General features: G+C 46.9%; 3 protein-coding genes across 10 annotated transcripts in view; 1 reads left to right on the plus strand and 2 right to left on the minus strand.

The window, feature by feature from the left end:
• Positions 1-1,007, minus strand: part of Mfsd10 (major facilitator superfamily domain containing 10) — a 3,815-nt gene extending 2,808 nt beyond the window's left edge. Inside the window, exons 1-3 of one of the 7 annotated variants that reach the window (XM_029476963.1) lie at positions 894-950; positions 393-582; positions 209-305 (exon numbers count right to left, since the gene is read on the minus strand). In XM_029476963.1, coding sequence (XP_029332823.1) covers positions 209-305; positions 393-566 — 271 coding nt within the window. In that variant the 5' untranslated portion in view covers positions 567-582; positions 894-950. Of the gene's footprint in view, positions 1-208; positions 306-392; positions 586-725 lie in introns of all 7 variants that reach the window. The other 6 variants (XM_029476962.1, XM_029476961.1, XM_029476960.1 and 3 more) reach the window with 6 other exon arrangements.
• A 1,288-nt stretch (positions 1,008-2,295) lies between these two features.
• On the minus strand, positions 2,296-23,081 carry Nop14 (NOP14 nucleolar protein). The gene is made up of 18 exons (XM_021162142.2): positions 22,702-23,081; positions 20,324-20,458; positions 19,679-19,820; positions 17,368-17,501; positions 16,817-16,951; positions 15,569-15,691; positions 14,992-15,123; positions 13,681-13,975; positions 12,649-12,779; positions 11,668-11,753; positions 10,243-10,378; positions 7,861-7,962; positions 7,094-7,247; positions 5,069-5,228; positions 4,614-4,761; positions 2,954-3,072; positions 2,660-2,815; positions 2,296-2,412 (listed from the first exon to the last, which is right to left on the minus strand). Exons 1-18 carry the CDS (start codon positions 22,894-22,896, stop codon positions 2,313-2,315), a joined length of 2,583 nt encoding a protein of 860 aa, XP_021017801.1. The 5' UTR covers positions 22,897-23,081; the 3' UTR covers positions 2,296-2,312.
• A 103-nt stretch (positions 23,082-23,184) lies between these two features.
• Grk4 (G protein-coupled receptor kinase 4) overlaps positions 23,185-25,732 on the plus strand; it is a 98,666-nt gene continuing 96,118 nt past the window's right edge. Inside the window, exon 1 of one of the 2 annotated variants that reach the window (XR_002377918.2) lies at positions 23,185-23,849. Coding sequence is in view for 1 of the 2 variants with exons in the window: in XM_021162143.2 (XP_021017802.1) it covers positions 23,798-23,849 (52 nt within the window). In the remaining variant the exon portion in view is untranslated. The remainder of the gene's footprint in view (positions 23,850-25,732) is intronic. The other variant, XM_021162143.2, reaches the window with a different exon arrangement.

Raw genomic sequence — 25,732 nt, forward strand, 5'->3', positions numbered from 1 at the left:
AAAAAAAAAAAAAAAAAAAAAAGCCAACCAACTAAAAACAAAAAGACAAAACAAAACAACCACCTCCCACAACAACAACAACAAAACCAACCCAGACCTTTCAGTTAATGGAGGCTGGAACCCAGGGAGGATGATTGACCAAGAGCCTAGGCAGAACTAACTCTCCAAGTGAAGGCTGTGGGCCCCAGCATGGCACACAGAGACATACCTCCGAACAGGACGCTGTTGTACCTCTTTTCCGCTGGCATCCCGATGGCTGAAGCAAACCAGTCTACTCCACGCTGCCAGGAGCCATAGAGGGGGTCCTGGGTAACGAGGAAAGTAACTCCAGCTGGATAAATCTGTGATAGGCTAGGCATGGGGAGAGCTCCCGCCTTGGGGGAGGGGCTCACTTGTTCGCGGCCGTGTCTCTCCAGCAGCCCAGGCAGCAGAGGCAGCAACAGCGTGAACGCCAGGAGGTCGAGTAGCAGGCCGAGGAAGAGCACGATGATCACGCGACGCTCGGACGCGGGCCGAGGCCGTATAGGCGGACGAGGCGTACAGCCCGCATCCCCTGCCCAGCCCATGGTGGAAGCTCCGACCCTGCTGGGGGAAGGAGGGTGTGGTGATGACGGCCCCGTTTACCTGACAATTGAAAACTGAATTTGCAGGTTCTTGCCAAACATAACGGAAGTGGTTCCAATGCGGTCCTGGCACACCCTTCAAGGCCCGACTCCCTTACCAACCTAGGGCAGCAGTAAGCTCAGGGCCGCAGTGGTCAGGGCGCCCCCTGTTGTGAAGCGGGTAACGGGGAGAAGACGGGAATCCCTGGTTGGGGAGTCGCAGGCACCCTGATCGTTCGTGTGCCACTTCGGCCTCCTCACACGATATCGAAACGTTTGCTTCCTACCTACCCAGCTGGGACCTGTGCACGTGTGCCGCAGCTCCTGGCGGGGACAAACGGGTGGATGGACAGGGAACCTCCCTGAATAGCAGCCACACCCCGGAGGCTTCGGAGCAGGCACCTCCTCTTCCGGGAGGCCTTGCTGTGGCGGGAACTGGGCTTGGAGTCTACCAGCAGCCAAGTGTAGAGAAGGCTTGCAGGCTTTCAGATGCATTAGAAGCAAGCGGTGAAGTTCTGAAGAGCTAAGTGTATCTAAGAGACAGCTTGTCTGTGCAGTTCAGTCTCCTTGGTACCTATGTAGTTTTCTTTTGAATCGGGGTCTCATGTAGCCACCATTGACCTTGAATTCCTGATCCTCCTACTGTAGCTTATTCTAAACCATGCTGGAGTTGGGCATGGTGATGCCCACCTCCAGTACCAGCACTCGGTGGAGACAGAACAGGATTCAGGATTTAGTCATCCTCAATCAACTCTGAAGTATGAGAACAGCCGGAGCAAACAAAGACTCATCTTTTAGATAGATGAACCACTAAAGTCCTATCCCTTCAATGCTGTTAACCTCTTCCTCGAGCCATACAGCCCACACTTTCCCAGAGGACACACCGGATGCACTCTTGAGTGATGCGCTCTTCTAGCTGGATTGTGTTCCCCTTCTGACGACACAGGACATCTGGAGGCTCTGTAAGCTTTTCCTTGGCATGTTCCTCCTCATAGATTGCTCAATCTATGCCTAGTATCAGATTTGGCCACCCTGCTTCTTGCTGCAGAGCCATTGTACGGCAGAGCTCTGTGGCTAATTCAGTCGTGGAGGAAGCTGGGGCTGGATGGTACGTGTGTCAGGCCCAGGCCCCTCATGGGTCATGCAGCCTCTGTCCCCGAAGAATCACAGGGAGAGGTGACAAGGTGAGTACTGTTGGTAGATGTAGCCCCTGTAAGCCAAGCCTAATGCCTCCTCAGGGTTGTTCTTGACCAGCGCATTCTGAGCTGCAGGACGCCCACAGCCATTCATTCTGTGCTCCAACAGTGGCTTCACCACATCCAAAACCCAACTCCTAATCAGCACCACCAACCCTTGCACAAGATCTCACACCTCAGAGCCATAGCAGGTGACAAGGACCAGGCTGGACATAAGGATTCAGTCCTGTTCTGTCATGTGTGACTGATGATCTGATAAGTGTGTGGGAAGGTGACTTCACTGTAAAACGTATATAAAGTACTTACCCACACTACGACAGCTTGTCAGTTTTATGGACAACTGCCTAAATGTCATTCTGTGTGTGGCTATCAGCTAACAGTGCAGAGCTCTCACAGACATCCCCAGCATGTGTCTGAGCATGGCAGGGAGAGGGAACCCCACACTCCACAATGCCCCCCCCCAGAATCCTTCATTACAACACACCACACAGCCTTGCTACATTTACAAGACAATTTATTTTTTGAACTTTTTCCTCTTAAGAGCCTTCCATTCACCTTCTTGCGTGGCCAGGCTATTAAAAAGCTGTTTTACTTTACGCTTTCTTTCTGCATCCCTAAAGAGAAAAAGAAGAAGAAGAAAAAAGCAAGTGTTAATCTTGCATCAGTTCTCAGGGTATTTTGCTTTCTTCTGTTTGGACACTAACAATTTAGAACCATACATGCATGGCTCTACCCTCAGTCCTGCAAAGGCTGCCAAATATATCGCTCACCATACTCCCCAGTGCTGAAAAAAACCAGCGGCCTATGAGTGTGGTGTCACACCATAGCGGTGCCCTAGTCCCGTACACAGTTCCTCCTCACCTTTCCATGATTTCTGAGAGCTGCATCCTGGCCAGGAACTGATTGTCCTTTCGGATCTCTCGGACGGCGCCTTTAAACTCCCGCTTGTGTTTGTGGATTAGTCTTTTCCTTTCCTGTTCTTCTTTACTGCTGCCTTGTTTCCGTCCAAACTCAAGCCTAAAGTTAGAATCAAAAAGGCTACAGAGGTGAGCTGACTGCCGACTGCAATGTCTCCTGTCCCAGGCTGAAGCAGGTGCATCGCCCACCTCTAGCCTACAGACAGTCCTGGCCTCCACAGGGTCCCCCAACACTCACACTTTGACTAGCCGGGGGGTGAACTGTTTCAGTGGGACGGGCTTGCTCTTCTCACACACCAGCGGCCGGCAGTGCTGCTTCTGGCTTTCCATTTCTGACAGTATGCTTTGAGACAGTTCCTAAGGAACACATAAAGGCATGGTTAAGAGGCCATACTTGCCACTGCCTACTCTACACCCACTGGGCTGTGTCAGGTGCAGCTTGGCTGCACTGCCATCCTCTATATAGGGAACAGCAATGCAATTAGGACCAGCAGATGGTTTAGCAGATAAGGTCTCCTGCCACCAAACCTGAGTTCAATCTCTGGAAACTAAATTTCAAAGGCATTGCCCTCTGACCTCCATACATATGCCAATGCATAAATACCCCCACATCCAGAGAGAAAGCTGTAAATGAAAGAGCTTGTGTCCAGAGAGTAGCATATGGCCTTTCTACAGGGACACACTGGCAAGGCACCATCAGCACAACTGGGATTAAAGCACAAAGGACCACCTTCCCTGCCTAGGTGACCTGCAGTGTGTGGAGGCAGCTGTTAGAGCAGCATGATGCTGTCAGGCAGAACAGGATTCCTGCTCCCACACAGCTAAGACACGTCTGGCTAAGGCCATGGCTTCCAGGGAAGCCTGTAGAAGCCAGCTCACTGATGTTGGTCTGTCCCTTCCCCTCACACAGATGTGCTCTGGATCCCAATTTGCTTGCCTCCTTGCACCCATTGTAGTCTTGGTCCATCTAAATGTCATGTGAGAACTGAGAAACTACAAGCTCCATAACCCTAACTGGCCAGCCTAAATCTGTAGGACCAGGGATCACTTTAAGAAGGGACAACCACAGTCATGTCCACAGTGATTGTTTGAGGAGGTGCTAGCAACTCAGTACAGTCAAGCTCCAGACTTAGGGGGCTCAGCAATCAGGAAAGCCAGGGTCTGTCTTCAAGTGGCACAAAGACGAGGGTGTAATGTGTACAGGAAAGGTCAGCACCATGGGCAAACAGCACACAAAGCTCTGTGCAGGGGCTAGGGAAGAGCAACTGTGAACATCACCAAAACCGAGGGAAAGCCTGGGAGAAGCCCAGAGTGCAGGTGGTGAGGCCAAGGGAAGGTCACTCCAGCCTGCACTGTAGCCTGACCCGCTGTCTTTTATTGTGAATGGAGATGTCACTGGGGGGAGGGTACAGAGGAGACAACATGCCTTTTTCTCCAAGGAAGCTGGGCTGGTATGGGGATAACTGATGATTAGGGTGGGAGCTGCAGAAGGCAGAGGACAGGAAACCAGTCAGGAATAAGGGGCATAAGACAGTGAGGAGGGACAGGGTAGGGACACCTAGATGGGATGGGGACCAAGTGTAGGCATGAAGAGCTGCTGACCACCACACATGCTAAAGTATCAAAAGCCTTGTTTAGACACACAGGGGCTCCAAGGACCAAGTGAGGGTGTCCTTCAAGGTCACCCTGAGAAACTGTGGGGTAAGGTGCTTTGGATGGATGGCCCGGAACAAGAGTGGGGCCATTTTCCCTTTGTGCTTCTGAGATTGTAGACAGTTTTCGTAGACTTCCCTGTGATGCCTTTTAAGCTGCAACTTCAATGACAAAAACACTAAGCTGGTGCTGGGTCCTGAACAGCCTGGGACAGGGCAAGGCGCCCAGTGACTGGAAGGCCTCACCTGAAGTTCTTGGGGGAGGCTACAGTCTGCAAGATGCTTCGCCAGGAGGGCTTGATGGGGCCTGACAATGGCATGGAAGGACGGCAGTGCCCGGTACATGAGCACACAGTGCTTCATCAGGCTCAAACACGAGGCTACGCAGGACAGCCTACAAGGACACAGGACAATAAAAGGGACTCAGCTCACCTTATTTCAGTAGTTACTCATAAGCCAATGAAATGTCTCACCCACAGCTCAGAAAATCTAAGTGGAATTACATCAGCAGAAAGGCTAAATGGCTCATTTTGGTAATCTTGGAAATACTGTTTACCCAGAGCAGAAAGAAGCACAAGACATGCAACAATACTTTAAAATGCGGACTCAGTTTCAGTTCCCAATCAAATAAGTATACTCTGAAAACAATGCTGCACATGTCAGGACATTTATTCTTGATGTCCCTGGGGTGTCACACATACCTGGTGTGATTTGCCTCAGTCGCTGTCAGGGTGCTCAGTCTATTTGCCCAGTGCAAGGGGAGGCTTCCCCTCTGCCAGGTGGTCACATCTGCTTTGTTGGAGACCACGAGCAATTCCGAGTTCTTCCCAAGTGCTCTAAAAGGGTGCACCAGAGTGGAACCTGAATCCCAAGCGTGACAGGTCAGAAAGGACCCGGGTATCACAAGCTCAGGGGGCCTGCGCTGGAGTAGCTCAGCCTTTCAAAGTTGTCTGTGCACCAAGGTGCCGGGTCTTGCAAGATACCAGTGAGCTAATTCCAACTCCAAATAAGCACAGAAAGAATACCTGTGCTGGGTAGTGGTGGCTCACACCTTTAATGCCAGCATTCAGGAGGCAAAGGCAGGTGGATCTCTGAAAATGAGGCCAGCCTGGCTTAGACAGTTTCAGGACAGCTAGGGTTACTCAGAGAAACTGTCTTGAAAAACCAAAACCAAAACCAAAACAAACAAGCAAACAAGTAGACACAGGATACCTGTGAGGAACGCTCCAGAGGAGATGGAGAAGGCAGTTTGCCTAACTTAATGTAGAACCTGCTAGCCACACACTTCCTATGGCCTTATTCAGGTTACACACATGGTTTAAGCACTTAGGTCATAACCAAGACAGTCTTATCCTCGTAAGGATGTCATGCCAGCACCCTTACAGATAAACGAACTAGATATAGAGAAAGTAAAACGGATTCCAAAATCAAAATAGAGGGAAGAGCAGCCAGAATGCTGAGGAGTTGGTAGGCAGAGTTGGCCAGAGGTCTGAGCAGGCTGAGAGAGGATGAACAAAATGGACATTGGCAAAGACCTGGAAACATCAGTTAATGATGGAGGAAGAGGAACATGCTGGGACAGAGTTCAGGCATGGTTAAATGGAAGTGGCTGGGTACATGGGGGCAAGTGGATGGTCAGCTTGTTTCAATCCCCTACTCGGCCACGGGACCACCTTCTTGACTGCACTCCAGCACCTGCACTTTCTACTGCAGTACCCTCTCCAGGGACCCATGCCAATCTGTGACAGGGGTCAGCCTGGATACCCAGGGGCAGGCAGTGTTTGTAGAGCAGTTCCACAAGGGAGCTCTGTGCAGAAACATCATGTGACAAGAAATCCAAGGGATGGTGGCAACTGGAGGACTGAACTGAGTCACTGCCTGGCTTCAGATGAGGGCACCAGACTGCTGGGACGCTCAACACTATACCTGCATCTCAGGCTGTGCCTTGTTTTAGTCTCGCCACACGGGTACCAGGGAAAGAAACCAGTTAAGACTTGGAACTCTGTAGTACTCTGGCTCCCCCTAGCTCTCCTTCCTAGAGTCTCAGCTTACAGACTGCACTGAGAGTGCTGGGAGTGGCAGTGTACACCTGGAGTATCAGCTATGCAGGAGGCGGAGGCAGGAAATCGTTTGAGTCTAGGGATTTTAGACCAGCCTGGGAAGAAGACACGGTATTATTACGGTTGTTGCTATTATTAAATAGGGTTTCTCTGTGTAGCCCTGGCTGCCCTAGATCTTGCTCTGTAGACAAGGTTGACCCTGGACCCAGAGTTCCACCTGCCTCTGCCTCCCAAGTTCTGGGACTGGAACTAAATGCATATACCTCCACAGCTGGCTGAGACTGTATCTTAATAATAAAAATGGGGGAAGGGCAGGGGCTCAACCCTTATTACCCTTCCTCCTAAAAGTGTCAAAGAGGGAGGTTAGATTAATTTTCATCATGTATTTAGTCCCAAATACTTAAAGTTCCAACCTTTGAAATCTGCTGCAATACTTGGCATGGCTTTAGCATCAGCCCTGGAGAGATGAACACCCTAGCCTGAGGCTGGTATGCAATGTGTATTCATGCATACACACGGATTCAGAGAAAGAAAGTTGGTTCCTGGATTGCAGACTTCAGAGGTTGTCAATGTTCTCTCAACTTTCCAGAATGTGTATATAAACACTTAAAAAAAAAAAACCAAAAACCTCTAATGCATATTTTTAAGTCTCCATAATCAACTCACCTTGGCTCTTTGTGTTTGGAGTTGCTATATAAAGAATCCCAAGTAGAAAATTGAATAGTTCGGGGATGAACCTCCGAGACAGGGACACGTACTCCAGGAATAAGCAGCACACGAACAGGCCCTTTATCACATCTTGTAGGGACATGACTGGACACTAGGAAGGAACCCACAGAGACAGTTACTGCCTTGGAATCCTGTTGTAGTACAGGAGACTGGGCAGACAACTAGCATCCCACTGAGTATCACAGGAGGCCCTGCACTCTGATAAAGAGGCTTACTGACTATGAAGGCTGCGTGATCCTGGGGCACAGTGAGCAGTGTGCCCATACAGGAAAAGGGCAGTCTGAACACAAGCCCTCAGACTCGGTAACTACTACTATTTGCAAGCCTGTCTGGAGTCACACTCCAAATATAATTTCACACTGTTGAGACAAGCCTCCCACCCCATAGAATAGCTCATGCAGGGAGCTCTGGGGCTGGGACAAGGCTACTGTCTGACCTTGGAACTCCGGTCTCCACAGGTTCTCAGAAGCCCTTTAAGATAACCAATTTTATGCCAAATCTTAATGGTCAATAACTATGGACTTATTTTTTGTTCTTTTAAGACTGGCTTTCTATACTGTTCAAGCTTGAACTGCTGGATTCATGTGACCCTTGTGTCACTTGTAATTGAGACTACAGGCTGTTGGGATGTGAAAGTACACTCTTGTTTAAGACAGTCCCGAGATATGGGATGACCCCACGCCCCTCTGGAAGACGGGACCCACCTTAGTAAGCATCTGGCTCATACACAGCAGGGCAGGGGTCACAACCGGATGCCAGAAATCAGAGGTTGGAAACAACAGCCCAGTGATTTTCAAATAAATGAGCTGGAAAGGAAGTGGTACAATACAAAAAAAAAAGAGAAAATGATGTTTAAAAAGGTCCCATAGCACAACTGGTCTTAAAAGTCCTAGTGAGATACAGCAGGCACTGACAAGCCACCACAACTCACTCTAGGTCAGGGCCTCCCTCAATACCTCCCAGGACACACCACCACTCCCATGCCTTCCCACAAGCAGCCCGGCTCATTTGGAATGTCCAAAAGGATGGGTTTGTTTTACCCTGTGAGCTTGGAAAGGTCTTCAACCCTAACCTCTAGCCCGAAGAACTGGGGCTTCAGGGTAACAAAACTACTGTACTGGCCGGTGTCAGTTTGACACAGGCTGGAGTTATCACAGAGAAAGGAGCTTTAGTTGGGGAAGTGCTTCCATGAGATCCAGCTGTGGGGCATTTTCACAATTAGTAATCAAGGGGGGAGGTCCCCTTGTGGGTGGTGCCATCTCTGGGCTGGTAGTCTTGGTTCTATAAGAGAGCAGGCTGAGCAAGTCAGGGGAAGCAAGCCAGTAAGGAACATCCCTCCATGGCCTCTGCATCAGCTCCTGCTTCCTGACCTGCTTGAGTTCCTGTCCTGACTTCCTTTGGTGATGAACAGCAATGTGAGAAGTGTAAGCTGAATAAACCCTTTCCTCCCCAACTTGCTTCTTGGTCATGATGTTTGTGCAGGATTAAAAACTAAGACAGCTAGGGACCTGCTTGCCTCACTGGACACCAAGTGATATCCTGGTCTGCTTACTAGGGTATAACCACGTCTCAGCAGCCAGTACCTGCAGTTCTTCTACTCTAAGCATATGTAAAAGCAGGAATAGCTAAAGGCACCAGGAAATCCTCCAGTGCATCCAGAGCGTTGCCAATTTGATCAAGCACACCTAGAACCCAGCAGGCACACACTAGAAGAACTCACTTCCTTCTGGTCAGGCAGGGACTCTCTCTCACTGTAGAATGACTCAAGGTTAGGTATAAACAGAGCCTTGCTAGCACCATGGTCTGGCAAGCTTCTTGTACACCACAGCTCCTCAGTGTAGCAGCAACAGAACCACACTATGAGCTACAGAGCTACTACTGTACTGGCGGCGTGTGAAGCTTAGTGTATCATGACCACTCATATTAGCTTATCTGAGGTGTCTGAGCAGGTGTAATAATGAATATTCTCACCCCCAACAAAAGAGATGCTGAGAGAGGACAGAGAGCCCACACACGACCATGTGGCTTGAAAGGACTTGGTACTTAATACCCTCCACCCCAAATTAATGTCTATAACAGCACCCAACAGCCCTGGCTGCAATAAGAAGTGAGCTGGGGAGGGTCAAGAAGATCCACCTAACTAGTAAGCTGACTCAGGCCAGCTATCTTTCAGCATGCATTTTACATGCATCAACAAAACCTTAAGCACCCGTGAGTCACTGCTGACTCATTTCAATACAAGCACAAGAAAATGAAGCAGCCAGCACCGCTGAGTGTTCTTCAAAGGTACTAACTCAAAATTGTTAAGATATTGGAGACTTAAATATTTCTCAACATTTGAAAGAAAAGAATGCAGGCTGGAATCATTCTGCAGAAAGTGGTTTTGTTTGTTTTAATCTCCATCTCTACCATTATGATTTGGCATAGCTCTATGTAGTCTCAAGCCAGAATTCTCCTATACGTCAGTCATTAAGAATGTACACTCACAGGCTGGACCTAGGCCTCCCACACATATGTAGCAGATGTGCAGCTTGGTCTTCATGTGGGTCCCAAACAACTGGAGCAGGGGCTATCCTAAAAGCTGTTGCCTACACATGGAATATGTTCTTCTAGCTGGGCTGCCTTGTTTAGCCTCAATGGCACCTTACCTCCCAGAGACATGAAATGCCAGGGTGGGGGATATCCAGGGGAGCCCCCATGAGCTCAAAGAAGGGGAAGGGAAGGAGGGGGAGGGGCTAAGGGAGGCAGTGAGCAGGATATAAAGAGAGTAAGTAAAAAAAAAAAAAAAATCAAAAAAGAGAAAAGAATGAAGACTATATGCTCTTCTCTCATATCTTCCTGCAGTTCTCTCAGATCATTCTAGAAGGGCTAGCAGGGTTGTTCAAGCTGTCACCTTTCAACATGACGCTGACATCTACAAATGCATCCAGCCACATTCATGGGAAAAATGGGACACATGGGCTCACAAGCTGGACACCTCTCAAAGCCACGAGCATGGAATGCAATGCCAACCATGTATGACTCAAAATAAACTTGGTTTCCAGTGGATGCAAAGAAAGGATCTGATGAGTCCTGTCTCTGCTTACCACATCCAACCCTGGAAACGCTGCCCGGCCTTTGGTCTCAATCATTTCTTCCATCTCGTGCATGGCATCTCGGAGAACAAATCTTACGGAGTCACTTGCAGATTCAGGAAACATCTGGCAAAGACTATATAAGTGCCTGTCAAACAAAAACATAATAGAGATGACTTTAGATAACGACAGCAAATAACGAAAACAACAAACCTCAAAACTATGTTCCTGTACAGTCGCTGACTCTAAAGGAAGGAAGAACAGGCGGCCCGCAGATGGAGCTACATTTTTGCTTTATGGTTGCTGGGTACTGAACCCCATTTCATACTCTACTGCTGAGTCCACTTTTCTTACTGATGGTTGACCTTTCTAGTAGTCCAGGTGACATGTCAAGTAGCGTTTTATAATAATATATACTGATTTTGCCATTTCCTAAAACCCTGGTCAGAGTATTTAAGTGGTTGTAGGATACGTGAGGTACCATGGCTGTTTATAATATCAATACTGTTGGGAGCATAGTCTAAGTGTTGGCCATAGCACTTTACATATAAGCGTATTCCTCCTCACAAACACTGTGTAAAAGCATCTGTGTACATGCGGGGGACACACAGGCTAGTTATGCAGTACAGAGGTGGCTCAAGAGCGCCCCCTCCTAGTGCAGACTTTCCCTTATCACACAGCTCCTGAGATCAGTTTCTTTTGACCTTCCAGCCACCATACAGCAGCAGGAAACCACCACAGGGATCACAGGTACAACACTGCTAAAGGCCAAAGTTTCTATAGCCATCCTTGGGCAAGACAAGTGGCCATGCTCCCAAGAAGGCACTCTTAAGACTCAAGCAAAGCACCTCCTGTGTGGGTCTAGTGAGGCAAGGACCAGATGCCGCTAGACTCATCCACGGTGTGTGTGTGTGTGTATATATATATATATATATATGTATATATCCACGGGGGATGTATGTATGTGTGTGTGTGTGTGTATATATATATATATATATATATATATATATATATGTGTGTGTGTGTGTGTNNNATATACACATATATATATATGTATATATATATATATATATATATATATATATATATATATATATGGATGTGAGGCTTTAGTGCTGATGAAACAAACACAAACTAACGTACCAGTACTGTAAATGAAGGGCTCACTAGCTTTGTTTTAAAATCAACTTGTTGGTAATGTGAGATTATCTCATCCCTGCATGGGTAGCATGAGTCAGAGGGAAAGCTGTGAGCAAATCATGGCAGTGTGGAGGCATGTACTGTGCGGTCTCTATAGCGCTCTGAGGGCAGTCCCCTGCCTGCTAAGGTCACACTGCCACTGACTGGCACAATGACACCAAATGTTATTATAACATTACATAGTATAAAACTGCAATTCAGCCCTGTATTCCTCTTGAAACAAACATTTTTACTTACACAACCAACTTATCGATGGTCTTGAGGTCTGGTGTGCTGTCTGTAGCCAAATCTCCTATGTATTGCAAGAGGAAGCCAAACAATTTCTGCAGGGACACAGATTGGGAGATGACTCAGTGCCAAATACCAAATGCTAAGCCACAGCCGACAGCTCCCAGAACACCTGCACGCTGGCCAGAGCCCACAGGGACCACGGACTTCAGAAGAGTTCAAACAAAATACAAGCAAAAAACGCTGCTAGAAACTGCTGGACACAGATGAGGAAAGACAGCTAAGGACAGGACACGTTCTTTATGGAATGGCAGATGGCGTGTAATTTATTAAAACCAAACAAGGATCGAGGCACGGGAGGTAACTCATGCCAACTATTTCAGTACTCAGAAGCAGAGACAGACAAAAGTTTGAAGCCCTCTGGTCACAAAAGTATGACCAACTCAAAACCAAAACAAAGCTGGGTGTGGTGGTGCACGCCTATAATCCCAGCACTCGGGAAGCAGAGGCAGGGAGATCTCGGTGCGTCTGAGGCCAGCCTAGCCTACAATGTGAATTCCAGAGCATCCAAAGATACAGCAAGACCCTTTCTCACAAATAAAATGGAAGGAACAACAACAACAACAAAAGGAGGAGGAGGAAGAAGAAGAAGGCTGCATGGTCATGGTAAGGACATGATAATGCCTATAAGGAACGGAACCAACAGCAACTCATTTATTCAGTCTTGGCCACTTGACGGGCTGAGTCTCAGTTTCCTGACCTGTGAAACAAGGGTAATGGCTGCTCTGAGGCAGAGCGGAGCTTGATGCCACATGTGGCTTTCTGCTCCTCATTAAGTGCTTTCTGGTGTCAACACAGTAACAACGAATGGGAGGCAGGCCCTGAGCAAAACCAAGGCACTCGGTACTGTGTACCTCCAAGTAAGTCTAGCATTCACAGACACAGGACTGTGCTAAAACTCTAATACCCAATACACTTATCTCAGCGTACTTCCAATTTTGCTTTGTTTCCTACTGCAAGACTTGGATGGTTGCACTTCTGAATTCTCTCCACCACCAAAAGTTGCTCTTCCATTGATCTTCCTGACAATAAAAACTTCAGCTCCTCAAAGGATTCAGGAGCTATCAAAAACACAAAACATATTTCACAGTTAACATTCAACAGGACAACAATCCACATGGCTACTTACATAGTATAGGCACGGTTCCTTCACTTTGTGAAAAGTTATTTAACTTAAATGCTATCTAAGGTGTTTATTTAACCTCATATATATCTACTCTTATCCAGGGAGTCTGACATTACTTAAATGACTGTACTCAAATCATGTACCTGAGGACAGCTCCAAAGCAAAGATGAACCATGGATTTCATCAAGTAATAATTTGCCTGAAGACCACAAACCATGAGGCATCTCTGTGGCAATGCTGGTTTCAGTATAGATGTCAGACAGGATTAGAGCACATGCGTGAAGCAAATCCATTTCCTGAGACTCATACATCAAGTCTCCTCCCTGCAAGCTAGCTTGACTCATTAGTTTTCTATTCTGGAACTAACCTTCAGTCACAGAGCAAGTCAGGGCTGCTTGCTATAACTGGAGAGTTTCTCTCTGTTTAAAAAGAGAAACAATGTAGATCAAAGAACGCTACATTTGATAAAAGGTTATTTGCTGTGGCTGGAGTATCCAGGTGGAAAGCCTTCCTACAGATGGCCCAGGAATCTAATCTACACCCTGCTGCAGAAAGGTGCCTGCTTCATCTCTGCAGTCATAGACCTCTCAGTGGCCATGGAACTGATGGGAGAAGTCATGCTAATATGCAGGCCCACAGACGCCAAGAATGAAAGCCAGCCACACATCAATGACATCACATCCCAAGTGGGAATGTGGCCATGCACTCACAACTGCATCTCCAGGGAGGGAAACTCGCAAGTACACACGGTGGCCGTTATTTAGAAAAACAAAACAAAAACCCAAGCCTGGGGATTGAATCTTAGGCTGAAAACAGAAAAAAACAACTGTATTTACCTGCAAAGACATAGGGCAGCTCAGCTCCAATAGCCTTTTGCGCTTTCTGGTCACCCTTTGGCAACTTCCCCCCAGGAGTCTGACGTTGCTCCTTCTTTGGTGTCTCGTTTTCCTCCTCACTCTCTATATTAGATTCTAGGTCCGAGTGGCTGTCTGGGTCCTCACTCTCTTCTGAGTCCTCATGGCTCTCATCCTCTTCCTCACTCTCATCCTCTCCCTCTTTCTGGTCATTCTCTTGGTCATCTGCTTCCTTGCTTTGCTCTTCCTGGACATCTTCAATGTTCATCTTCCCATCCTAGAAAAAGACCATGCTGACCTCAGTTAGAACATTCTGCAGCAACACCGGAATACCATGGCAACGTGGTATCATTCTTTCTCATCTGCTTTGGGTTGCCCTGTCCACTTCCCTGAGGTGCCCTACACCGTAGGAACTGAAGCTCTCTCATAGTGCTTCGGTTAGTTCCCTGAGTGTTTCTGCATTTGAAGCTTGGTCCTCTGTGGAGCTGTGAGAGGGGACGGGGGCACTAAGAGATGAGGCCTAGAGAGGTCTTTCAGTCAGGATGGCCTGCTCTCAGGGAGTTAGCATAGTGTAGTCCCCGTTCATGGGGATTATTAAGGAACATACATGCCTGGGCCTTCCCCCTCCCCTGGACTTCCTGCCCGAGCCACATGGTCACTTTCTCTTGCATGGATTCCCATCAATAAGGCCTTTGCCAGGGCTCAGCTAAAGGTGGCACAATCCCTTAAGCTTCTAGTAGAGACTATTGCAGTCTCCCAGAGAACCCTGAGCTGGGATGCTGGGAAAAATTTGGGTTTTGCCACAGAGCTTATGAAAGTGAAATGCTGATGGCACCTTGTGAGGGCCTGGGGGGTAGGGAACAGAGGAGACAACAGTGCCTTGGGGCTGGATCTGCTCGTGTAAATGGCTTTTTTTTTGTTGTTGTTGTTGGTATTTTTGGTATTTTTGTGTTGTGGATAGTCTGCTTCCCACCTTAATTTGTAAAATAAAGGAGAGCTGAAGATTGGGCAGAGAGAGGGAAGATGGATGGGAAAGAGAGAAAAGGAGGTTTGGGGCAGGGTGGCAGAGGAGGAGGAGGAAGAGGAGGAAGGGAAGGGAAGTGAAGCAGAAGCCCCTGGCCTGGAGAAACTGCAAGTTCTAAGGGGTCTCATAGATGTGGAAGATGGCAGTGTAGCAAATATACAATGAAACATGACAAAAATTGTTTATAAGGTTTCAATATTCCAGCTATAGTGAACCCCTGAATGAACACTAGAAAATGTGGTTTTTAAAGGAGGCAGGGGACACCTTACCTTGTAAGAAAGCAAGCGCCTATCGTCTTTATCCAGTATAAAGCCATCATTTAAATCATCTGCTGATGTATGTTTTGGTTTCTTTTTATTTTCATGTTCATCTTTTCCAAGCATTCTTCGAAGTCTTTCAGCCTAAGGCAGTAAGGAAAGAGAAGTCACCAGCTGTGTTCGTCAAATCTCTGCAGACACTGAGGTACTGAAGAGGCCTGTGGCAGCGAGCCAAGGCAGTCAGCTGCACAGTATCTGCTTCAACACAATAAACCAAGACCCTAAGCACACAGGCAACAGCTCAGAAGATGATGGACTCAATCCAGTGCCAGCGGTTGTTTGTGGGAGACTGGTACAAAGAAAGGCCTCATATACTGTGTGTATTTTACTTCATATGATCATCTCACAAATGAAAAGACACTTATGTCTGTACCAATGTAAAATGTAAACACAGCACAATTCAGCCCGCCTTCCAAGCTAGAGCAGAAAAGCTTAGAAAAGAGAAGTCTACTGCACTCAGGCCTTGTGAGGGAGCTGAGCCTCTTGGGTGTCAGGCTGGGCCAAGCACTCAGTTACAAGTCACCCGTACCTCCAGTTTCTTGAGCCTCTCTTGCTCCTCCTTTGCTAGTTCCTCTTCTGTTTTCATCCTGTTAGAGGGTTGAGCCTTCATTTCAAAGGCAAGCTCACGAACCATCATGTCATATGCATCGGGCTAAGGGGAAAATAAAATGTTTTTCAGAATTGTTTACAAAAAGTAAAGACCATTCCATCAATGACTGGACGTCGTATATAAGGAACGGGACAAACCATGCCTAAGTCTTTTCTTCTGCATAGACAACTGTTCCTGGGGCTAGTGAATGGCTCAACAATTACAAGGACTTGCTGTTCTTGCAGAGTCCCTGGCCCTATCCTATGTTCCACAGATTCAGATCCAGAAGATGCCGCCCACCCCTGGCCTGCACAATTACTCACAAGCATATTATTCCCCCACCTAAATAAACAAATAAATAGATGCTGTTGTAATTAGTTCTAAAAACTGAAAAGCAGGTAGACATGTGGGTTACATGGACATTTCTGCTCATAAAAAATTATCTTATAGACTCATATATTATATCACTTATGTGTTATATATAATATATACATATTTATGTTATATTACTTTTGAGCCAGGGTTTCTATGTGTAGTTCTGGCTGCCCTGGAACTCGATCTGTAGAGCAGACTGGCCTCAAATTGTGGTGGCATACATCTTTAATCCCAGCACTTGGGAGGCAAAAGCAATTCTTAAAACATATCACCTACTGGGCATAGTAGCATGCCTGGGGTCCCAGCATGTGGGAGATGGTAGCAGGAGGCCAAGGTCACTCTTGGTGAAACCTATCTCAGCCAAACCCCACCCAAACTAACAACTAACAAATGTGCTGGTGTAACAAAATAACCACCACTCAGCCGACAGCTAAGCCAACCAGGAGCCTACGCGAGTCCCGGCAATGCTATGGCTGACTCGGAGAGACACACACGGCCACGCCGGGATATAAGCTAGCAAAATCCTATTTCCTCAGTAGACTCTTGCTACTAAACAAATGTACCATTTTCAACAGTTTTGGAGAAATGTAAAAAGCATCACTGTCAAGAGGATGAGAAAGTAAGCATTGCACAGAGCACACATGAATGTCAGGACCGTAACGGAAGCTCAGCTCTCCCTTGTTTCTACCCTACAGCACTTCTCACCTGAGAAACACTGTAATTCACTTACGGTAGAGAAAAAGGTAGCTCTTGGTCAAAGTCAACAGATAAAAAGCTCACTGTGGCTTCCTGTGAGGCGAAGGGGCTACCCACCTGGGGTTTTTCCTTTTTCTCTTTGTTTTCTGAGTTCTTAGGTTTTCGTGACAGGAGAATCTGGACTTCTTTCCAGTCTCGGTCCAGCTTCTCTGTGAGCTCAAGGGCATCTTCTCGCTGCGCCTGTCTTTCCCTCTGGGAAGAAAATCCAGCAAATACAAACCACACACCATCATTATTCGACTTTCACGAGTGGCCTGGAATCAAGGCCAAGGACACACACAATGACCCACCTCATAGGAAACGCGTCGACATGAACTAAAGGACCAGAAGCAAGTGTAAGTCTCTGAGTCAAACAGAAATAACTTCCTGCTACTACACATCCAAATTCTGAGCAGTACACTGCGAGTTTAATAAGACATACTGTTTTCCAAACACTAAAGCCAACAACATCAGAGGTGTAAGCTTAATGGAGATCTAGAATATTCCTTTTCAAAATGAATGGTCCTATATTAAGTTCAGATAGAAATGAAATACAGCTGAGAAATGTCCACGGGAAGGAAGTCTGACCCATTTTGCTGCTGTGCACATCAGAATGGTAAGCAGCCCACCTTCTCTTGCTTTGACTTTGCAATGAGCTCCTCAATCAGTTCCTTCCGTGTCTTTGGCTTGTCTCCATCCTCGCCCTCCTTCTGAGAGGTGTTCTTGTGGACCCCACCACCAAAGTGGGAAGCAGTCAGTTCAGCTGGAAACAGACAGAAGATATTGTGAAACCTGGGCTCTAACTCTGCAGCCACCTTTGGGTAGAATTCTGTCAATGCTTCTCCAAGGACAGTTTTAAAAACCTTTTTATACGTGATATGAGTGTGGGCACTGTGTGTCTTGGCAATCAAGTAGATGTCAGGGGACAACTGTGGAGTGTCAGTCCTCTCACTCTACCTTTATGTGGGTTTTGGGGATCAAACTCAGGTTCTCAGGCCATGGCAAAAGCAGCCCTGGCCCCATCAGTTTCTCTGACTTGATTACATCATGTCTTTACTGCCTCCAATGTTAAGACAAAGCTCAACTTTGTCCCCGTGGTTCCCCCCCCCCCTTTTTCTACTTTTGGTCTCACAGTAAAGCTTCCAGCGTCGTCTGCTTCATTTTTATCTCCCTGTCTTCTGGCATTTCCCTGGCTCCCTTGCAGAGTCTCACTGACCTACAAGCCAGCTCCTAGCCTTCTTCATCCCCCACTCTCTGCAGAAAGGGCTCTACTTGGCCTCCAGCCAACATGCCCAGGACATCCTCAACAGATTCTCTCTTTGCCTTCTCGGACTCTTCGGGCTTCAGCTCTTCTCTTTCTGTTCTGATGACATGTTTGTATGGGGACCTGCAGACACTGGGTGTCTTGTTCTACTGTACTCCTCCTATAGCCTTAGTACAGGCTCTCTCACTGAACCTGAACTCAAGCCCTACCAGCCCCAGGGATCCTCCTGCCTCTGTCCCCACAGTACCATGCTGAGATTTTTCCGTGTTGGTGTTTTTAAAAAATTGTAATTATTAGTGTGTGTGTGTGACTGGAGTGGGGAGCAGGGTTACACGTCGCAGCACACGTGTGGAGGTCATAGGAGAACTCTATGGAGTTGTCTGATCTCCTGTTACCAGGCTCGAGGCGCATGCCCTGTGTTCTCACTGAGCGGGCCTGCTGGCCCCACAGCTGGCCTTCCCTTATATGAGTGCTAGGGATGACCAGGCTTGCACTCACACTCACTGACTGAGTACCTCCCCAACCCGTGCCATTTTTCCTGCGTGTTCCTGCTCATTTGGTGGCCTCTGGTTCTTATCTCTCCAGCTGACCTTGGATGTCTCTCCACAGACTCCTCTAAATCTATGTAAAAGTTTTCCTCATTTCAGCGAATGGCAATCCAATCTTCTCTGTGGATTAGGCCAACACATTCAGTCACCCCATTCCCCGTTCTCCCTCATTCATATCTAATTACTAGTAAATCCTGTTAGGATGTCCCATCAGACAATGGAATGTCCTGACATAAATGTCTCAGTGGTCCCCCTTGCCCACATGGCTCTGCTGTGGACCTACTGTGAGCCACCAGCCTTCCAGCAGTTCCCACTCCAGACCCTCCACATTTACTGTTTCTCCCACGGGAAGCCTCCTGGCTTCCTAAGCTGATAGGATTTGTTCAAATGCCTTCTCAGTGAGTCTGGCAGTGTCTACCTGATGGCATTCTCAGCCCTTTCCTAGGACATATGGCCCACTGCATATCTCACAGACAAGAGAATTTAGTGATCTAACTGTTTACCATCTGAGTCTGACATCTGACATCAACTGCCAAGGTTAAGCATTTGGTATTTTGTTCTCTCACATTTCTCCAGAACTAAGACTAACTGTCACATAAGCTACTAATGAATGAATGAATGATCCCTGAGTCTCCTGGTAAATTTGGTCTATTTGATATAGTGGTATATTAATGTTAAGTAAGGTTAACATCCACTCTGCTTCATGTTGTTACCTACAGGCACAGGCTAAATACCAGTTCTTGCACAAAGCCGATCTAACAGTCCAACACGAATGCCATAGCTACATCTATTAGGGCAGAATTTATGAACGTTTAGGGAGCTAGGCAATGCAGAAGAGCTCTTGCTAAGTCAATGAGGTGGGTTTTTGCGCAGCTCTAACTCTGTGCTTAGAGATAAAACTGGCTATTGTGATAGGAATGAACAGTGCTTTATCAGTCCCAAAAGGCACCGGTCACACATACCAACCTAAAGCTGAGACAAACACACAAAACAAAGAACAAAAGCAAAAACCCTGACCTATGCAGTTCATCAAGAGGTTAAAATATCATTTCCAGGAGAAAGTCCAACAAGAAACACACTGTCCCCTGCTCCAAGCTACCAGGCTTCTGTGGCGGCACCCCCACTTACCTGACAATGCCCCCCGGTCTTCAGTATCACTGTCACTATCCACAATGTCATTATGCTTTTCAATGTCAGCCAAGGACTGGCCATAATGAGTCAATTCTTCATCTTCATTTAGGTTGTAGATGTTCTTTTTCTCATGATATCGCTTGACAAAAAGGGTTAACGTCAGTTATTTAAAATTATTGTGTTTATTTCCTAGAAAATTAGTTATTTTCCACTATATGAGAGAGATGATAGTACAACATGATCAGCATGAAAATTATTCTGGATCACTTGAAAGATGATTGAAATACACGCAGAACTTGTAGAGAAAATTCTTATCTAAGTCAACTCGGCTAAGCTAAGCTCCTACTCAGTCTTCCCCTTGGCAATGGTTCCCCACTCACTCACCCTCCAACCAACAAAGCTGAAGGCAGGACCTCAACCGACTCTGACACATTACTATTTGCTATTTGCTCTCGTAAAGGTATTTATCTACTAGTAACTCTGCGAGTCTTTGTCTACGCAATGGGACACACCCCTTGAGACATATCCCCTGTACACGGCAGGCAAACCACTCAAGAGGTGAGCAAGGAGAAGCACCCTTCACCATGGCGGGCCTTGTGTAAAGTTTAGAGCAAAGACGTCCCTGCCATTCTTTTTCCATACCTGTTGCTCCAGAGCAAATCTCTTCATCATCTTTTCCTCTGGGCTTATGTTGCTATTATATTCCCCAAAGCGTTTGTCTGCGAACACATTGGACTTGTTCCTTTCTTTGTACTCCTTTAGTAAAGTCTGGGTTCTCTGGAAAACACATCACACATCAATGATTCTCACATAAAATCTCTATAATCTTCACTGAGGAGGCTACCAGAAGGGGTTGTAAAGTTGAGAAGAATACAGTTTGCCACTTTATTTAATGCTAATAACCAGTACAAGTGGCAGGTATACTGCATGAAACTCAGGCTTAATTAGAAACAGCAGATATGCACTGTTAGGGTGGTCTTTGAAGTTCCACCCAGTGCTGAAGAGACCCTCCTGTGTGATCCCTAGAAGACAGTCTCTTCCTGTCTGCCTATGGATCAAGGTGCAGAACTCTCAGCTCCTTCTTCAGCATTATGTTTACCTGCATGCCTACCCCAAGCTTCCTGCTATGATGAAAATGGACTAAACCTCTAATAGTGTAAGCCAGCCCCATTTAAATGTTTGCTTTTACAAGAGTTGCCTTGGTCATGAAATCTATTCCTAGCAATGGAAATTCTAAGACAGAAACCCTGTGAGTGTAGTTAATATAGTGAAGCCATTGCACAATTCTGTAGTCTTCTTCATCATATAAGAATTTGTACTGGCAATAAACTTTGTGAATGCAGTTAGTATGGTGAAGAAAAAAAAAAAAAGAAACAGCAGATGTGGGTCTGTTAGATGTCACATTATTCTATTTTCAAATGTCCTCTCTGCCATCCTTGGCCTATAGTTTATACTGGTGAATTATTAGACAGTCATTTGTATTTTTTTATAATGCATGCATTGAACCACCTACAGGACATACACAGGACAGTGTCAGCTCCTTGCAGTATAGATATTTTACCCAATTCAAAAGAAATTTCCTGCCTGGCAGTGGTGGCGCACACCTTTGATCCCAGCACTTGGGAGGCAGAGGCAGGTGGATTTCTGAGTTCGAAGCCAGCCTGGTCTTCAGAGTGAGTTCCCAAGACAGCCAGGGCTACACAGAGAAACACTGTCTCGAAAGAGCAAAAAGAAAAAGAAATTTCCTTACAAAGTTACAATGCGATTCCCTTTAAGGACAGACCCAGATGTGATCAAATACCATAGTGGTGAGGTTATTATTTATTTATTATTTATAACGTAAATGTATTAAACTTTAAAATAAAACTAGTAATTAAGTGTTTTTAAAAAGAAATTTCCTTCAATCTAAAGATCTCATGTAAACTGCATCCTTTGTAACAAAGTACAGATTAGCAGCTGTGAAGGGCAAAGGCCAGGTCTTACTTATCCCACTTACAAACATTACCAATAAGTCTAACCTATTAATTTTCTCAAAGTAACCATGAATTGCCTTTTGCTTACTCATTTCTTCTATTTATTTTTTGAGACTCAACTGGAAGTTTCGAGTCTCACCATAAAGCCCTTAAACTCGGAGATCCACCTGTCTCCGATTCCCTAGAGATTAAAGCCACAGCACAAACGACACTCACAAACTTTTTTTTTTTTTTAAAGCCAAACAAACGTCAGCAGTTACATAGAGAATGCCATTTGTTGAACTGGTTTTGAAAGGAAGGTACAATATACTCTTGAGGTGGGACCATAAGAACAAGGATGGAAGCTATGTGGTTATCCCCAAAAGGTACTATTCCAGTGACTTCCCAAGGGACAAGCTCATGAAATTCAGAGGAAGGACATTTTCCAAACATTCAAAGAGCATACTTTGTAAACCCTATCCACGGGTCGAATACTGTCATGGTCAAAGCATACAGAGCGGTAGTACAGGGCAGCTCAGAGCTCAGAAGAGATTAACTCTTAGGCCCTAAAAGCTCCAAGAAGGGTCAGGAAGAATGTATACCTGGAAGATCCCAAGGAGGAAGGGTTTCCAGAGGAAGGGCATTCGATATCAAGCAAAGGAGAGGCAGTGTTATGCCTCAGTCCTGATCGTTTTGCTGGCTAGTTTAAGGCAAACTTGACACAAAGTATAGTCATCAGAAAGAAGGTTATTTCAATTGGAAAAAATACTTTCATAAGATCGGGCTGCAAGCAAGCCCAAAGAGCATTTTCCTAATTAGTGATTGACCGCGGAGGGCCCACCTATGTGCTAGCAGCGGTCCTAGGTTCTTTAAGGAAGCAGGCTAAGCAAGCTATAGAGAGCAAGCCAGTAAGCAGCACCCCTCATGACTTCTGCATCAGCTCCTGCCTCCAATTTCCTCAATGATGGAAATATATAAGTGTAAGCCAAATAAATATTTTTCTCCCCAGATGGCTTTCACTAGCCACTGGGCATAGTACGCAGAACCTGGTAGTGCCTATCCCCTCACCTTCTTGATGGCACGAGCGCGGGACACCCCGGGCAGGCCCACATCGTGGCGCGTCTTCCTGCCAAGGATCTGGAACTTCTGCTGGTTGACTTTCACTTCAAATGGGTTTGGGTTAGTCTTCGCCGGACCTCCGGATGCCCCTGCGGGCGCTTTGTGGACCTGCCTCCGCGCCCCAGTCCGCTTGGCTTTCCCCATGACATTCACTCGGCCACACTTTGGACGACAGTGCGCACAGACCAAGCAGTTCAAGAAACTCGTGCATAGGATGCTGATGTAAAACCACGCCCAGCTTCGTCTCGCGATGAGTGCGTCATCTTCCCGTATTTCGCGAGAAGTACACAAGTCCTGGATGACACTAAACAGGCACTACAGTTTACTGGATTAAAGACTACAACTCCCAGGAGGCCACACTTCTTCGACTTCCTGGCGCTGGGCCTTATGGGACCTGTAGTGTCCCGAGAGCCGCCACAGTATCCTCAGACACCGCCCCGAGGGGAGCTCTCGGGCTCCCTCTGGAGGAAAACCGTTAGCCGGGGCCCAGCAGTCTTGCGAGTTAACTGGCGGCTGCCGCTGCGGCTGCTGGAGCCGTCGCGGTCGCCGCCGGAGATCGCTCTCGAGTTTGTAAGCTCCTCGGTAGGGTAGGGCGCGGCGAAGGTTGAGTGCCGCCCAGGACCGGGCGCTGAGGAGAGAGTTACGCGCCCTGGGCCTGGGCGATGATGCTGAGAGGAGCTCGAGCTACCGCGCGCCGGCGCCGATAGCGGAAGCCCCTTGCCGGGACAGCAACAGAGCTGGAACCCGTAGCGAGCCTACCCGTGTCCCATCTCCGCGGCGATCGCGACGGCGACGGCGACGACGGCAGCGCTCCTGGTGGCAGTTGTGGCGACCCCGGAGGAGGCGGAGGAAGAAGCGACAGAGGCGGTCGCTGTCGCGGAGGGCCACCATCCAGAAGCCGCGTTCCCCAAAGGACAAGGGATGCCCCGAGGCTGCTGCCGCGGGTTTAGGATCTCCTCCCCCGCAGCCTTCCCAGTCTCCATTGCCTCAACTCCGAAAAGTTCGACGTCGGAAACCGCGGCAGCGACGGCGCAGGACAGCGATCATGGAACTCGAGAACTTCATGGCCAACAATCTGTTGCTGAAGGCCCGTCTAGGTGGGTGCACCCCGGGCTCCCCGACTACCCGAAGGTAGCGCCTCCTAGGAGCTTTAATCTTAGAGAGAATCCTGATTCCTTGGGACCTTATTGTCTAATAAGGGAGTTTTGATTCTACTGGAACCAATTCTGGGTTGGAGCTGCAGCTTAGCGGGTGTCAGCCAGTGATCCTGGGCTAACTTTTGTTGTGATTTGAAACAGTAGCGCTAGCCTAACAGGCACTAGGGGCTGATTGAATTCCATCTCACTCTCAGCGCTGCTAATCTGAAAGACAGAGTATGGAAAGTTATGCATTGCACACTCTCTAGGGTTTCTTGATTACCCAGGCAAAGGTTCCTTGGGAAGTAGACGCTATTAAGAAGCTTCAGTGTGTTCACCTCACAGAGTGTGAAGTATATTCTTTGAGAAAAACAAGTGAGTAACAGATGTTTTTGATTTTTCTTTTTGTTTGTTCCTTTTAAAAATTGATTTTAGCCGGGCAGTGGTGGCGCTTGGTGGCTCACGCCTTTAATCCCAGCACTCGGGAGGCAGAGGCAGGTGGTTTTCTGAGTTGGAGTACAGCCTGGTCTACAGAGTGAGTTCCAGGACAGCCAGGGCGACACAGAGAAACACAGTCTCAAAAAACAAAAACAAACAAACAAAAAACCCTCAAACAAACAAACAAAAAACCACAAGTCCATTTATGTTCCAAGTGATTTTCAGGAGAAGAATTTTTTTTTTTTTAAAGATTTATTTATTATATGTAAGTACACTGTAGCTGTCTTCAGACACACCGGAAGAGTGTCTAGATCTCGGATGGTTGTGAGCCATCATGTGGTTGCTAGGATTTGAACTCCAGACCTTCGGAAGAGCAGTCGGGTGCTCTTACCGACTGGGCCATCTCACCAGCCCCAGGAGAAGAATCTTAATTGGACAATATAACTATTTTCAATATGGGAAGCCCTAACAAGAAACACTGTCAGAAATTTCTTAAATTATAGTGAGTGGTGTCCAGAATTGGATACCAAACTAAGGGCTTTGAAACCCCTGTGAGCAAGGAGCAGCAAGAGGAGGCTTGAAGCAGGAAGATCCTCTGTACAATGGCAGTCTAGGCTCTGTAGACTATGGAGTAGACTATGAGTTCTACTATAGTAGAACTATGGAGACTAGAGCTATCATCAAAGAAACAAACAAACAAATGAAAGAAAAGACATTACTCTGTCAGTATTTTTGAATTAATACTATTATTCAAAATAATACTGTTTTGAGGGGCTGGCGAGATGGCTCAGTGGTTAAGAGCGCTGACTGCTCTACCGAAGGGCCCGAGTTCAAATCCCAGCAACCACATGGTGGCTCACAACCATCTGTAATGGGATCAGATGCCCTCTTCTGGTGTGTCTGAAGACAGCTACAGTGTACTTACGTAGAATAATAAATAAATCAATAAATCTTCTGGCCAGATCGAGGGGGTTCAATTTCCATCAACCACATGATGGCTCACAACCATCTGTACAGCTAGTGTACTCATATACATAAAATAAATAAATATTTTTTTAAAAATCCCCTTCAAGGACTAATTGGAATTTGGAGTGAGAAACAACACGAATAGTCCAATGTTCTACTGAAAGAGAAGCAAGTGCATACCTCTGAGTCTTTCCTAACTGCCTTAAGAGAAAACCAAGACCTGGTTCTCTTCCCACTCATTCTTACTTTTTCTATTCAAAACAGTATTTTTTTTTAAAAAGTTTTATTTATTTATTATATGTAAGTACACTGTAGCTGTTCTCAGATACTCCAGAAGAGGGCATTAGATTTCCTTACGGATGGTTGTGAGCCACCATGTGGTTTCTGGGATTTGAACTCAGGACCTTCGGTAGAGCAGTCAGTGCTCTTAACTGCTGAGC

The sequence above is a fragment of the Mus caroli genome, chromosome 5 (assembly GCF_900094665.2).
Source record: "Mus caroli chromosome 5, CAROLI_EIJ_v1.1, whole genome shotgun sequence".
NCBI lineage: Eukaryota > Metazoa > Chordata > Mammalia > Rodentia > Muridae > Mus > Mus caroli.